Source organism: Solenopsis invicta, chromosome 15 (genome assembly GCF_016802725.1).
Source record: "Solenopsis invicta isolate M01_SB chromosome 15, UNIL_Sinv_3.0, whole genome shotgun sequence".
NCBI classification, from domain to species: Eukaryota; Metazoa; Arthropoda; class Insecta; order Hymenoptera; family Formicidae; genus Solenopsis; species Solenopsis invicta.
The window spans coordinates 4688862-4704817 of record NC_052678.1 but is presented as its reverse complement, the minus strand read 5'-3'; the positions used below and the strand labels follow the sequence as shown (position 1 = coordinate 4704817).

Sequence of the window (15956 nt, the reverse complement as noted above, 5' to 3'; positions counted from 1 at the left end):
GCAAATAAGAACGGAAATAAACAAGTTTTAAAAATAAAATTTTTTCATAGTGGAAGTTGGACAAGAAAGGTTGTTACAACTTTCTTCTATAAACTTTGTAACCGTAATGAAATAAAGAGGAGGAAGCCCAAGATTCCTATAGGCTTTTCAGCAGGAAACCAAAATTCGACTTGGACCATGCCATTGACGATAACAATGAAGACTTACGATCAGCGCAGCCACGGCATCATCCATGTTAGGCATCTGTATGAGAGCCATCTTCCTGTCCTTCGGGAAGAACTTGAAGGCTTTCACGGTGAAGCCGTTCTTGGTGAAAGCATCCTTAATCTCTTCCTCCGTTACCGTAGCCCTGAAAGGGTAAATTGAAAGTCGCTAAGCTATCAACGAAGAAGAATGCAGCACGAAATACGTATTGTTGCCCGGATCACTTACGGAATGTTTGATAAATGCAGAGTCGCGCTCGGCGGATAGATGTTCTGATAATTCTTCGAGCCGGGTTTCTTGAATCGATGAAGGGTGCTGTTGGTGTAATCTTTCGTGAGGCCCGCGTCTGGCTGACCTTCCTTCGGCAATTGGACCGTTTGGTGCTTGCTGAGCATTACTTTGATTTGCTTTCCGAACACTCTTAACTTGTCCATGTGAGTTAACGCTGTTGTATAAATTAAACAATGTTAATTAACCATTAGTATGCCCAGGTGCAACACAATTGCGCTGTAATTACGGTGCCGTAAAATGCATGAAATGTCAATTGCATCATTTGATTTGCCACATTAAAACATTTTATATTTATAGTAAACATAATTTTTTTTTCGCGAGAAATTTAACAAACGGTGAGGCAAAATCCAATTTTTCAAATCATCACAAAACATGCCCAAGAAAATGTTTACTCACCTAAAAGCGCCTGATGAGGTTCGGCCATCTGTATTAGTGCCGAGTCTTTCTTGTTGTAGAGGATCTTCACACGCTGTACATCCCCGTAAACGCCTACATGCACAATACGCAAATTTCTCTTTAGTAAACTCGAGTGGCAGCGACAAACTGCGTATTCTTTTTAGAGAGGCTGTTTTGAGGATTATCGAAGATGAACGGGACGACAATATTTCGGTCGATCGAGATCGGGATACGATCGGATCTAAGAATCGGGACATGCAAGAGGCGAGCGATTCGGCTAGAAGAGCTACTTTCAGAGTTATTCGGTTAACAAAATAATTGTAATCTGTTAATATTATTTTTGACACATCTAAATTTCAGAGTGCACGTCATTTCTACAAGTTTACTCTTAATAATAACAATTATTGTAAATAAATAAATTTAGCAATTATTAATATCTTTTACAAGAAAATGTTTGTCAAAATACAAGGCATTAAAAATTAATGAAACAGCAACAATTTATTACTTGTGTTTTCGCGAAATTTAATTCATTTAAATTTTATATTTTTTCGATATCACGTTAGCCACGGAGCAAAGCTCTGGAAATTTTCTCTGGTTAAAAGTCGAAAAATGGATGAACTACGCGGGACGGACAGAAAATTTTTAATAATTTTTTAAAACGCGTTCCGTAACACAGTACGTGACTTTTGTACGTTCGTTTGCAATTATCCGGGAAAATCTGCATAACAATCGCTCACGGAAAAGAAAAACACGACCGCAGCCGAGTCGCCACGCCTCGTTAATAGTGAGTTCCTATGGAATTACGTAAAATAAGCGAAAGCTTACGTAATATTAAAGGTTGTGTGGAACTGATATTAATAAAATATTAATGAAATCATTTGTATAAAGAGATGCTTGGAAATAGAAAATTGTGAGAGAATTTGTGTTCGGTGGTGGCCGAATGTGGCGGCAATGACGAATAGTGATGAACGATATGACGGTGAATCATGAGTTTGCGAATGGAGTAGCTTGTAGTAATAAAATAAGTTGAAATCATCGAAAATATCGGAAGAGTACGGATTAAACGTTAATCAGAGTATGTTATATGGCGGATGTTTCAACGAGAGTAAAACATGACGAGAGGGTAGAGAATGACGATGCTCGAGTTTTGTGAGTTGCCGAAAAGAAAAGAGAGAGAGAGAGAAAAAACCATACAAATAAAACAAAAATAAAAAAGAAACGGAATAAAAATAAAACCGAGGAAGAAGGAAGAGATCTTTTCATTTTTTTCTTTTTCTTTTTTTTTTGCGGTATGAAAACGCAAACCTCGGACGTGACAATCGTATGTGAAAGATTCTACGTTGGCGTGTTCGTTTTGTGCGTGTACACGTTAGTCTCTTGCTCGTCGAGGAATATCTACGTGACCGAAAAAACAAGACGCGGACGAATGTCTCCGCCCGCATTTTCCATCTCTTTTCTCTTTTTCCCTTTCGTTTAATAATCGCGCGTATCAGCGAGGTATCCACCGGGGACACGTATGTGTGTCGCGATGTCGCGATGTCGCGATGTCGCGCGTCCGCGTCCGAATTTGTGTAGTGTTGGCGTATGCGTGAGAGCGCGAGGGTGTAAATATAATAATTAATAATGTAATATAATTAATAATATAAATGTGGAGACGTACCAAACAGGGTAAAGAGAGCGTCAGGCGTGACCATCTACACAGAGAACAGACAGAGTCCAGTCAGTAGTCAGCGAGTATAATAGGATTCAAATGTATAGTGTTGGTGTGCGCACAAGATTCGCGTTTCTGAAATTGAAGCTTGCACGTAGCTACGTAGAAAAGAAATGCCTTGTGCAAAAATCGAGATGCAAGAAAAAACGACAAGAAAAAAAAAACAGTTTTCGTCTTTACACGACGTGTTCGGTATGACCGTCCACATGCGATCGATTTTTCGGTTTCGAGTTCTGATAACGAAAGAGACGCGTCTCTTTATTATTTATGTATTTTATTATTATTATTTTTTTTTTTTTTTTAAGAAAATTGAGAACGTTCAAGGGTAATCGTCAGACTACGAGGCTTGTGCGCGACACAACGATAGTAGTACACACAGTTATAGTACAGTAGTGACAAGTTGCAGCTGCGAAGTGTGACGTCGACACACAGTTTCTTGCCGAGGCGACATTCATCATCCCGTTCATGCTTCTTACGCGATAATGCTCGTCGTTTTTGTCACCGAACGCTACATTTAAGTTCTCGTATGCGGGAGCGCCGCGATAGCAAGAGCATAATATAAATGCCCCCCTAGCAAAGACGAGGACTTGTTTAAACGTACCAGATATCAAAGATGAGAATGATCCTTCATACCGTAAGTCAATCGTGAGAAAACGAAATCGCGATGAATGTCGTCTCGCAGGAAGTAACGTCGTTTCAGTCGACGACGCTACGAATTAATTAGGGCGCAGGATGGTGACACGTTGGAGTGATTTGTATGTGAGTTTCGAAAATGAGCGGGGCAAGTAGGGGGGAACAGGGGGACGGCAGAGAGTCAAAGGTCTCGTGACGAAACAGGGCACATACGCATCGTGGCTCGATTTTTCCACCTGTCCGACAGGAAGATCTCGGAGGAACCCGGTTGTCCCATATCTCAAATGAATCTCGAGAAAAGTAAAAATTAAGCGTTCTTTTTTTGACGTTCTATTTGTTCCTAATTTATGTAAAAGTATCCTATCAATTTGACAATTTTCTATCTCGGTAACAAATACACACGAAGTGTGAGATCTTCCAGCGTTAGCGATCAATGCGTGTCTGCACATCGCTGAATCGACCGTGTCCGTCCTGAAGTTCACGAGTTGACGAGATCAGCCGAAGCTCGGCACGGTGGTGGAAAGATCGAGCCGGAGAATCGAGAGATTGCGGGGTTCGCCTACGTAGCACTACGATGTAACTCGCTCGTTAGGCCGTGTAATTATACGTGTATGCACGTGCGTATACACCGGATGGAGGTTGGCTGCTGGTCCCGCGTGTCGGCCACTGAGAGAAATAGCGTGCGGTCTCTTGGGGTTGGGTGACGAGGGTACGAGAGCCCGAGAGACGGGGAACGAGAAGAGAATATAGAGAAGGGAGAAGGTACAGAGAAGATAAAGAGGCTAGTCGCGCGCGTGTGTGCGTGCGTGTATCGTGCTGGACGAGATGGTAATGTTCTCGCGACGGTGGTATGGCGAACATCAAGAATTTGAACACACACACACACACACACACACACACACACACACGTGCACGCGCAAACACACACGCACACGCACACGCACGCACGTACACGCACACACATACACATACGCGCGCGCGCGCGCGCGCGCACGCACACACTGCATAGACACGACAGATGCCACACTACAGATACATTATTCGCATACACATATTCGTACGTAGCGACGATCTATTTCTCTCAGTGCTGCTCGAGGTGTACTCGAACGACCCGCAACACCTTCATTACCGTGTGCGTGCGTCGTTTAACGCTTCGTCTCGGTGTTGGTCTCGTCGGAACAGACTCTCTTGCAACTGAAAAGAATTTGTCCGAGTCGAGATGTATAGCAGTTGGTCGGTAATCGCGAGTAAAATAAATTTTTACAACACGAAACGCGCCATCCAGATCAAGACGAAGAGTTAAACGAATGCAACGCTCGCTGGAATCTTCCACGTTCAGTGCGATTCCGATTGATCGCAAGGTGATACATAAAGAAAATGAGGGAAATGAGAAGTTTCACCTGCGTTACGATAGATCCGCCAGAGACTCTTTAATCGCAAAACGCGAGCAGATAATAAACTTCCCAGATTCTCTTCGAGTACACCAAGCCAGATCTTCGTTTTTGGCCTCTCGTCGGGAACAACGCGTCAAGGGAAACGGAATCGGGACGGGGCCTCGAAGACTCGTGCTACTTACCTCCTCGTTGAGATTGCTGACGAGCAGCACGGCAGATGCTTGCGCGCTTCCCTGTACCCGGACTCCTAGACCAGCCGCGCCGAGAGGAAATCCGCCGAGGCCAGCGAGTCCGCCGGCCGGAGGTACGCCGTTGTAGGGACCGGCCAAGGGCGAGGCGAGGCCGTGCATGGCAAAGGGCGTGGGCAGCACACCCGGTGCCCCTGCAATGGACTCTACTTCAGGAAGTTCAAACAACATTATTATCATTGGCGACACTGCGATTAAAAAAAAAAAAGAAAAAAAGAAAGAAAGAAAGGTACAAGGCGCGAGATAGCTCGAGAACGCGCGGTGACCCTGCGTCCTAGAGACTTTTCCGGAATCCCGAGTAAAGTCCGAGCGTAAAATCAGGCTCTTCTAATTACGACGACGACGACGTCGCGATTCGGTCCGATCGAACGATCGTTGCCGGTCAATCCCTGAACGGTTTCTTTGACGTTGAGAATTAATCGTGTTTTCTCGTCGTTTCTCGGAGACCGACTGACCATCGCGAGGTCGCCTCAATCCTTCGGTCATCAACGGACTGTTTGCGCAACGAGATAGGACGCAAAAGTGGATTACATGGTTACAGATTAAACACCAACAACAACGCCGTGAAATTAATTTAACCCAAACAAGCGTCGGGCCGAGCGTGTAATTTAAACTAGCCGCTGTCGCTGCGGCACAAACGTAAAAATCCAGACGATTCGGCAAGCCGCGATCGCCCGTCCGCGATACTTTGTACTAATTAATTAATTTACCCGAGGAAATAATAACGTCCGACCGGGGCGCACGCAGCGGACAGGACGTTAGTTTGAAACGCCAGCAAATTGCTTCCACCATCGCGAGATAATAATAATAATTCAGCCCGACGTCCGAGTGACGTAAAATCGGTATCGCCGCTAATGTAATTAATTCCGATAAACGTAACGCCGCGCCGCGCGATCGTGCCGCTAATTGGCCGATCAACCTTTCAATTGCACTTTTCACAAAGCCCTCTGCGGGCTTTTGTGCGTGCGCTCGCTAAAAAGAAAAAAAAAAAAAATATATATATATATATATATAAACGTCCTGAATTCTTTCGAAATCGACGATTTAACGGCGAAGAATCCTCTGTGAGGTTCACCCGTCACGAGCAACTCGTGCATATTCAAACAATACGGGATTAATATTACATAAACTTGAGTAAGAATACATTAACGTAACTCATTGTTTGCGCGTCTGGTGTATAGCCTATTCAAGGTTGATTCGGTCGAATTTCGCTTGGTCCGGCGTTTAATGATGAATTTTCAAAGAGAAACGTAAACTCTACATAATTATATTCAATTATTGCCGAACATTACGTAAGTGTATATATTGTTACAATTAAAAATTACAATGTGTAATTGTCAAAAATCTACACCTACTCCTACAGGCTTTTATTCATTTAGTTTCGCTTCTTCGGAGTCTTCACGTGCAATCCTTATTTAATCAAAAACTGTCGCAACTCGGACATTACGATTTTCGTTTCAAAATAATTTCGAGATCTTTATTATCGTGTTTGTAGGAGACCTCGTATATATGTTCGTAATAAAAAGATAAAAAGCGCGACTTATTCGGCGGGTCGTGCGTGATCGAAATTGAAAATGTGGAAAGTGCATGTTACAATACTCACCGGGTATTCTGGCACGCGGTTGAGAGCCGGCACCCATCAGCAGCAATTCGCCGCCGAGGGCGAGCGACGCCGCATCCAGATTGGCATCGCCAGTCGGAAGATTCGGATTGGTGTAATCCCGAGACTTGTCGTTATTGTACTTAACGTTCAGGTTTTGCATCTTGCTGTAGTCGATGCGCAGGGTGCAGCAGGAGTTGTAGACGTTCTGCCCGTCGAGCGACTGTGCAAAGAAATCGTGGAATTTTTTATGATTTTTGAGAAAGACAGGCACGTTTAAGCTTGGAACACATGATGGCTAGTAAGATACGGTAACACCAGCGATTCGAAACGTCTGCTTGTGTCGATCTTTCTGTATTTTTTAAAAATTCTGTCGCTTTATTAATAATTTTCCGTCACTTGATATATTTAAAAATTTTTCAATAAAATTGAGACATTTACAATTATCAATTATATTATTTTTGTGAAGTATAATAGAAAACCAATTAAAATTTAGACTAAAAAATGATGAGTTTTTTTAGAAAAGAAACTCTCATTGCACGATATTGAAGCAAATTGCTCAATTAGTTTAATACCAAAAATAAAAATAAAAATAAAAAAATCTTGTGAAACACACATTGCAACAACAAATCAAAGTCAAAGAAGAAGTTAGCTCTAAAAGCGAAGAAGTTTCGAGAGATCGAGAGGAGGTTGGTGAACGCTGAACTAATTTAAAGGAATCTTAGGAAATCGATTCTACACGATTTTTACGGCGCGGAGATTCGTGAGAATTACGAATCCGATTTCCCTCGTCGGATTAGATCCGATAGTCACCGACAATCAATATTCTCCGCAATATTAATCCAGGTGCTTCCGAGACGTATGAAATTTACGTTGCGAGCTGCGTCGTGCGCAAATGTTTCGTGCGCTTGACGCGAACGCAAGCAAAGGTCCAGGTCACTTGTTTGAGCAACGCGCATTGTGCGCGCCGAGGCCGCGCGTCCACGTTACTCCCTGGGGGTATCACGCGGGTGTGTATACACCCACCCGCTCTATATTTACACGGACTAATGAATTTCGTACATAATTAGCGGGTCGGCCCGCGCCGCGAGCCTCCGGCGTGCGCGCACAGCACGGTCAGTCTCTCTCTCTTTCTCGCTCTGCTCCTCGGGCGGTTTATTCGTAGTTGAGAGAGCAGCGATAATGCATAATCGTAGAGAACGAGACGAATCGATTTTGTCTACACACTCAAAACGCGTTTTGCTTTATTTTTCGAGATAAAAGCAGTTTTAATCCTAAAACGACACGCTAATGGTGAGTACAGCGTAATCAGACTTTTTTTTTACCGAAGATTATCATTTCTAATTTTAAAGATTGGTTACTCTATCTGTTAGATTTGAACGTTAGGATGTTCTGTTTCATTGACAACGTTAATCAGCAAATAATCTTTAAACAATAATGATTGAAAGTTCGTAGCATGTATGCCATATCTAAATGTATCGTTTATTTCTGGTTCGATTTCATTCGTGTTCTATTTCATGGCTCGGTATCCATTTCATTCGTGAAACAATTATTTTATATTTTAATAGTCCCAGCGCCCTAAAATTTCACGAGTGAACATTTTTTTATCTAGTTTAATTTTTTGCCAAAAACACCTTTCTGGGTTGACTCGAGGAATTAGGCTTTATATTTTTTATATCTATTTCTATCGAAGGTATTCGGGTACCCATGTGCATTTTGTACGGAAATTTAATGCGAAATCAAGAGAATCTAAATTTATATTTTTTTGCGTTTCTAAATGTTTTATTCAATTGTTTTTCATCCACAGTATTATAAAAAATAATATAAAAAATTATGTATTATTTATATAAAATGAAAAATGTAGCAAAAAAATTAAACTAAATAAAAAATTTTGTTCATTTGTAAAATTTTGTTAAAATCACCAAAACATAAAAAAAATTGTTTCATAAATAAAATGAATACCCAGATATCTCTTTAATAAGGATTAAATTTGAAGTTTTTAGTTTTCGAGACACTATTTAAAAAGTAATCTTAATTTTTTCAACAAATATAAATTTCGAAAAGTTTTATTTCTGTTTATTTCTTTTTTAATATCATTTTTCATTACTTTTCATTTATTAACTTTTTTATTAATTTAAAAAAATATATTTTTTACATAATTGTAACATCGCTGTTTCTTTAATGTCTAGCATTTTGATTAAGAAAAAAAAAAGTTTATAATATTCATTTTTATAGAAGTTATAAGCAAACAATTTTAGATTGGTCATAATCAGTGTCGTTCTGAAGATTAAAAAATGTTCAATTAAAAGAGACAATACCGAGTCGAACTCGTATTCCCGATTTTCGTAATATAATTCGAGGATCGCGGATTTATTTTACGCGTTTGTGCGAAGTACACTTGACAGGAGTCTGACTAGTAGAAGCGTACCGTTCTGTGCGTTTGCACGGACTACGCGCGTCAGGGAAAAAAAAGAAGAAAAGAAGAAAGGGGGCAGAGTGAGAGAGAGAGGAGAAGGAGGTGGAAATCGGAGAAGAGCGATATCCGCAACAAAGCTAAATTAATTTTCCGTCTTGCGCGCTACCGGATTGGTTCGCGGTGGAACCGGTATATTTCAGGCGAATTAATTTTCCCTTTGATCAAGCGCACAGGTTTACTAGTTTGCGGCGTCGGAGCTTAACGGGACGGGGTGAGGAGCAGAGGCGAAGAGGACTAGAGGGGCTTTCGAGCCGGGGAAGTGGATTCGAACGAGCGCGGGCGTACGCGGGAGGGGACGGAAGTTTCTGGCGAGCTTCCGTTCGCGATGGCTTGTCGTTGCCGGTGTAAAACAACGCGGCAGCACATCCCGCGAGCACGGTACGCCGTATACACAGTTAATTCCGAATGCAACTTCCGAGCCGAGTGTTGTGAAACGCGGCGCAGCTCTCACCTCGCTAATCTTTTCGGATCTCTCTCCGTCCGCCTTCCGCTATCGTTACAATTGATGCCTTCTGAACGTAATTTTCACGTTTTACTTTAAACGAATCTTCAAATAAAAGAGAACTGATGTCAGTACTCCGTCATCAGTCTCGCGGAATAAGCAATAGGCTTTTAAAGGACAGAGACTGAATAACAGAGAAATTAATGCACACATTCGGTATTTACACGCTGGCGAAGTGAGTTACGTCACGCTCACTTCACAAAAGTTATCGAGTATCTCAAACACTCATAAGACAGTTGGGAGAAGCGCCGAGTATATAAATCACAGATATGTACAGTAGAGATTCCAACAGGGAGCGGGATGGGGTGGAAGTAAAAGGTGTTTAGATCAACAGAAAGAAAGCCAAACTTAATGTACAAAGTTATACGGTGGCAGGAATCTGAAAGAGAGTTAATTCGAGCTTTTTTTTTGGTTCGAGAAAATGTGCTTATAGAGAGAAATTCGCTTCGTGTCCTAAAATTCAGAGTGAAACTAGTTTGAGGGGGTGTTCTACATTATGGTACAACGTGCGTTGTTAGGAAATTGGTATAGACGGATTTACGTAGCGAAAATTAGTTGTATAATATTCACAATAGAAAAAGTTTTCGGACAGAAACTATACACGCACATTCTCAATTTTTGTTTCTCAAGCTGTGCCCGCTTTCAAACGCAAGTCTCTCGGCCTTTCTCAAAGGGAGAAAGGTGGAGGAGGGGCAGTTATCGTCAGGACACGTGAGGGGGTTCACTTGTATAACTCGTGATTACAGGGACGAAACGATTACGTAAGGAATTACAGGTAAAAAAAAAGAAAAGAAAAGAAACAAAATTTACGGCAGAGACACAACTCGCAGTACCTTAAGCAGCGGCAAGTTTAATGCTACGGCTTTCTCAACCTCCTTAAAAAAAAGAGAAAAATAGAAGTAGTTATCATCAGGGTGTGGCGCTTTGAATCCTGGCGAGCTAAACGATTACGATAACAATTATAAAGTCGAAGAGCGCGCGCCGGCTTCTCTCTCTTCTTTTTTTTCTCCCATGTGAACAGAGGTACGACGCTGTGACCGCGCGACGCGGTCTGTATCATCGATATTCGTGCGAAGTACGAGAAACAGAGCGAGAACAACACGATCGATCTCGCGCGACTGTGTTCCAAGAATTCATTTGGCTTGCAAAGCAGCCGATATTTCCATAAATCCGGGGAAATATCGTGTATCGGGCGGACCGCGTGATCTTCTCGTTCTTTCCCCCCCTCCTGCCCTCGTCGGGATTCCTTTATCCGCCATCAATCTTTCGATTACATTCGTCGGGCTTTGCTTCCGGTAATTAAGCGCCGCGCCGTGTCGGCTTTCGTCGGGATGAGCTTCGGTCGGAAAATATTTTCCCAACGCGAGATATTCCGCGGAAAATTTCGATCTGTCCCGCGGGAGAGCACGGCGGATAAGCACCGCCCGTTATGACGCAGCCTGCCTGGAGACGGAGAAGAAGAGAGAGAGAAAAAGAGGGAAAAAAGGAAAAAAGAAAACTCGAAGAGACAAGAACGAAAGAGCGAGGAAAGAGGAGGAGAGGGACAACGGGCGCACCACCGATGGCGGAAGGATGAGACGAAGGGAGGATGCACAGGCGGCGGCGGCGGCGGCGGCGACCTAGAGTGGAAGCAAAGTCAAGTGGATACTTACGAATTTAGCGGTCTGCGCCGACAGCATGTCCGCGTACTGTATTAGTGCCTGGAAGGAGCCTGAAACAAGAGAAGCGATAAAAACCATGAGACTACCGTCGTCCGGCCGTAAATTTTACGAGTTTCCCGCGCGCGCGCGCGCGCGAGCCGCGCTAGGGAAATCGCAAAGGTATAGCCGCGGTGAATTCATCGCGAATGCTAACGCACGAGAGCGGCGCGGCGAAATAGATCGTTAATAATAATTGTTCGAGCGGGAGGGACGCAACGCTTGATTATTTTCCCATTCCGCCCTCTCCCGATGGCGTACGAGTATACCGCGCGATTCTGCCTGATTTGCGTTACGCAAATAGCGACTCCGCGGTAAAAGTGGTCTCTCGCAATCGCAAACTTCGAGGTAAAAAGAAAAATTAAAAAAGACGCAAAAAACGAAAAATGTAAATTACAAGGTATTCGGTGGAAAAAAAAACATACAGGAGAAACGCAAGGCGCACAAAACGCCATTGAGAATGCAGCTCTAAATGCAAAATATGTTTTAAACTTCTGAAAATTTGATTCGCAGCAGAAAACGATAATATTTTTTTGCGTTAAATGCGCGCGGTATTTGAAGTACCGACTGGCCGCGGGTACAAAAAGCGGTGATTTGTTAATTTAGTGCGCGAGCGCTGCGAGAAACTAACTGTGTCATGATAATACGTTTTTCCCGTGCGGCCGGAAAGCCGGAATTGTTTCGTTAGCGTTGACCAAAGTTCCTGCCAGCGGCTACGCTATTTCATTTTCGAATTTGCTCCACCGTGATAATGGGACTCTTTACAATAATACGCTAAAATCCCGAACGCGCGTGCGATGGCTGCAAATTTCGCCGACAGAAACCTTTTATTTTCCCCGAAACTATTCCGTACGTAAAGATTTTATGCGAATTGAGAGAAATGTTTGATCAAATTTGCTACAGCAAAGACAGTGTAATTTAACGAGATATCTAAAAATCGCTCGAAAATTAACGAGTCCCGCCCATCCATCCAGGTCAAAGTTTTATTCCCGTAAAACAAAAAAGAAAAAAAATCAAATTAAAATAGATTAAAAACGTAACGAGATGATCGATTAATGTGCAACAAAAAAGAAGCGGTACTTTTATTGATGGTTAATTGCGGACGTTAAATTTACTGTATTTATTTCGTACCGAATTCTGAGCGAGTGGGCGGACGCAGAAAAAAAAATTAGCATCAAATCAACAATTCATTGCTTCATATAAAAATATGAAATCTTCTTGAAAGAAGAAAAATTTTCATTCGTGTAAGCAAGTTATGTTTATTTAAGATTACAAATTTATTCAAGATTTTATATTCTCGCTTATATATAAAACAACGAATTGTTGATTTGATACTTTTTTTTTTTTTTTTTTTTTTTTTTTTTTAATAAACACCCGGTCGCGCGCAATACAGGTAAATGCGAAGGTAAACAATTACAGAAGAAGACAAACGTTAAAACCGCCAAGCGCGCGGACACGTTTTGCGAAGTTAATATTACACAGAATTCCGTCGTCGCTCGCTTTCAGCGTCCGGTACGCGCGCGTGGCGGTCGGATTTATAATTGCCATTAAATCTCAATTAAATGAAACGTCGCAAGGCAGCCTCGGCAATTGCAATTTCGCGAGTTTTAATCTCGCATACGTACGTCAAATTCGCGCAGCTCCGCGCCGCGCCGCGCGCCCCGCGCGATATTTCATTACGCGGCGCGTGTATATGATACGAAACAAAGGATCGGCCCGCGGCAATGTTATTTAATTTTCGAATCTGAATTGCGGAAGCGAAAAAGAGAGCTCTCATCCCCAGGCGGCGGAGGGCCGCCGCCCGATGCTGGAGCGTCGGGAAAAAGAAGAGCACGCGCCCGCGCGCGTTCCGCGCATTTCATTCCACGACAGTCGCGGATGAACGGCCGCGGTAAGAGTAATCGCGATGATGACGTTTACTTTGCTCGCAGACGCAGCCCTCGTGCCACACGGTAACCGAACGCACAGACATTTTTTTCATTGAAAAGTTTTTTATTACAATCTCCCGTTTGAAAATGTGCGGGGCTCGTCGCGAGCCGGAATAATATGGTAAAGCGGGATAATTTGCTTTCTGTACCGCAGACAATTTTGCTTTTGTGCTATTTACAGCGTCAGAGTAATCCGTTTTGCGTTATTCAAAAGGTAATTGAAATATCGTCTGAAATTTCCTCTGCCGCTCTCTCATGACTGACGTCCCTGCACGTAAGGGAAAACAATCGATAGCGCGCGCGGAAATTATTGGAAGCACGTGGCGCGTTCCGCTAGCGTGAAATTCTCGCGCCGTTCGCGAATTTCTTATTTAGATTCTCTCTCTGAATTCTTTGGAGCGAAATTTCACTTTTTTTTGGAGTGTAGTCTCACTCTTAAAAAAAAAAAAAAAAAAAATTCAGTCAACTGCGCGAGTTTTTTTCATTTAGATATAAATCTAAATTCTTTGAAGTGAAACCAGATGGCTGGATTTTCTCTCTTTCAGAGTAACCTCCACTCCGAAAAAGTGAAATTTTACTCCAAAGGATTTAGAGATATATTCTGAATAAGAAACTCGCGAATAAGACTTTTGTTCTTTCAGAGTTAGATTCCACTCTAAAGAATTTAGAAAATACAGGCAACACAGGCTTCGTGGTCTTTCGCAGACGAGAACTTTGTCGGTGATCCCTGCGGGTGTTGAAGTCCTGCGGGTGTTGAAGTCTGCAAGGACCCGGTTGACGAGCAGCGCGTGCGTGTGTGCGACCACGCGAGAAAGCGACTCGGCATCGCGCATCGCTTGTCGCGACGCAAACACCGATGCAAGCGCAATCGCGCAGCGAGACGCACACGCGCAAGCGGAATAATGATGCTCGCGCACTCATCTACTGCAAACATGAATTAGTAAACATGCTCGCCGGCTACGTACCGAGGGCTCTCCTCGTACCTTTTGTATAATGAGTGCACCGAGAGATTGTGCGCGTTATCTGACTCTCTGCTAATGATTTCAATCGAGAGAGAGAGAGAGACAGAGAAAAGTTTAGGACATCGACTTGCATTGAGATTTCAAATGTACTTTCCAAAATGTTTCCGCTTTTGTTCCGCTGCGTTTTAAATAGTTTACAATATTATTATATATATTTTTGGTGTGCGAACGGTTTGAATCGAATCGAATTCATTGTGAACTCGATTTGATTCGTTTTTGAATCTGAAAGGTTCGAATTCGAATAATTCGAGAATTTCGAATCATCGATGATTTGATTTCAAATTAATCACATATTTTGATACCTAGAGAAAAGCTTCTATTGGTGACTAATAAATTGTACGATAAACTAATTATGGAACCGTTCCAGTTTTATAGTTATTCCTGCTTTAATGTTAGTAATAACAACCCTATGTTGTTTATAGTTCTACTAAATATGAAAAACTTTTACTATGAATTATGATAATTTCAAATATTAATGTAATAAAATATTAACATATTGATGATAAAAATATAATAAATATTTCTACGTAGTAAATGCAATCAACTGTAGTGAACACAACTATTTTTTAAAACATTTTAGCGGAAAATTATTGTAATTAAATAAACTTTACTGGCCTTAGCCTTTAATCCTTTTATACTATATCTGATTCACATTTGATTCATTTTATTTCGATAAAGCTAAGGTCCACAGATATTTATTGATAGAAACAATGTTAAACCGTTAGGCCGTTTTTGAAAAATTTTGCATGAACGGAGGATAGACCAACGCTGTAAAATTATAATCTGCACTACTCAAGGGTATGTGGAATGCCACAGCAGCCTAGACATAATTTTCTTAAAAATTTCATACTTAGATTGGCAACAGAGCTCATCGATTTATACCTCATTTTCGAAAATTAAGGTTTATTATTTTTACGCTTTTTTTATCTCGTAAGGTTATAATTAACGTAAATTTAATTTAACATGCTAGCGTTTAACTTGAACTTAAATTGCATTCAACGTATTAGTACATAATATAGTACTAGTAGAGTATTTACTATCTACTTAATATAAAGGTCAATATATATATAACGAACACTGCTGCCATTGAGTTTCCGCATATCGTGTGTTTGCCTCGTAACGATCTCGTTTCGGGATGGATGTTAGGGAGACACCCTTTGGGGCACTCAGCGCAATTTCGAAAGCAATTTTAACGGCGCCAAGTGCGCGCAACGGCGGCTGTAGGTCCGGAGAAGAGCGCACTTGAAGCACGCTGAAACACTAAAGTACCGTGTAGCCTATCTGCCAATGAATGCGGAATCTGTACAGCTCGCGAGAGTGTCGTGGCACCGTTCTCTCCATCCATCCCTTTGCATATCGATTCTGGGTAACACAATGACGACATGCATATTAAACGCAGTACTTACTATTTTTTGTGAAGGTAACGATCTTCAGGACCTTGCCGAAGCGCGTGAAAATCTGTAACACACAAAGCAAAGCTTGGTTGAAAAAAACAAAATTCGCTCGACTCTTGCAAATCCGTAAGAAATGTTTTATCTTGGCGACTTTCATCTCTCAGATGAATCAAGCCGCGCAGAAAATATAATTAAAAAGAAAATGAATTTGTATACGCCGATAATCGTAATTACGTTACGATGACAACAATGAAATTCAAGGCGACAGGTCTGTGAGCGCTTTGTGAAAAATTACCTCGCAATTAACGTCCGAGACTACAATTGTCATAATCGTATCGCCACACACGAGCTCGGGCAGCACGTGTCCGACGAAAATTACGAATTCGGCAAACCGACGGTATTTCGGCAGCGACACAAAATTACAAAATAATTGGTGTGGATATTACGACAAAGCGATTTA

General features: G+C 42.0%; 1 protein-coding gene across 22 annotated transcripts in view; it reads right to left on the bottom strand.

Annotated features, from left to right (window-relative positions):
- The window catches only part of LOC105207684 (polypyrimidine tract-binding protein 1), a 478610-nt gene that overhangs the window by 3542 nt on the left and 459112 nt on the right, over positions 1-15956 (bottom strand). For 20 of the 22 annotated variants that reach the window (XM_039457815.1, XM_039457817.1, XM_039457821.1 and 17 more), the window contains 8 exons: positions 15509-15560; positions 11108-11166; positions 6481-6700; positions 4812-5026; positions 2552-2585; positions 892-984; positions 433-649; positions 208-349 (listed from right to left, as the gene is read on the bottom strand). In XM_039457815.1, coding sequence (XP_039313749.1) covers positions 208-349; positions 433-649; positions 892-984; positions 2552-2585; positions 4812-5026; positions 6481-6700; positions 11108-11166; positions 15509-15560 — 1032 coding nt within the window. The remainder of the gene's footprint in view (positions 1-207; positions 350-432; positions 650-891; positions 985-2551; positions 2586-4811; positions 5027-6480; positions 6701-11107; positions 11167-15508; positions 15561-15956) is intronic. The other 2 variants (XM_026137309.2, XM_026137310.2) reach the window with 2 other exon arrangements.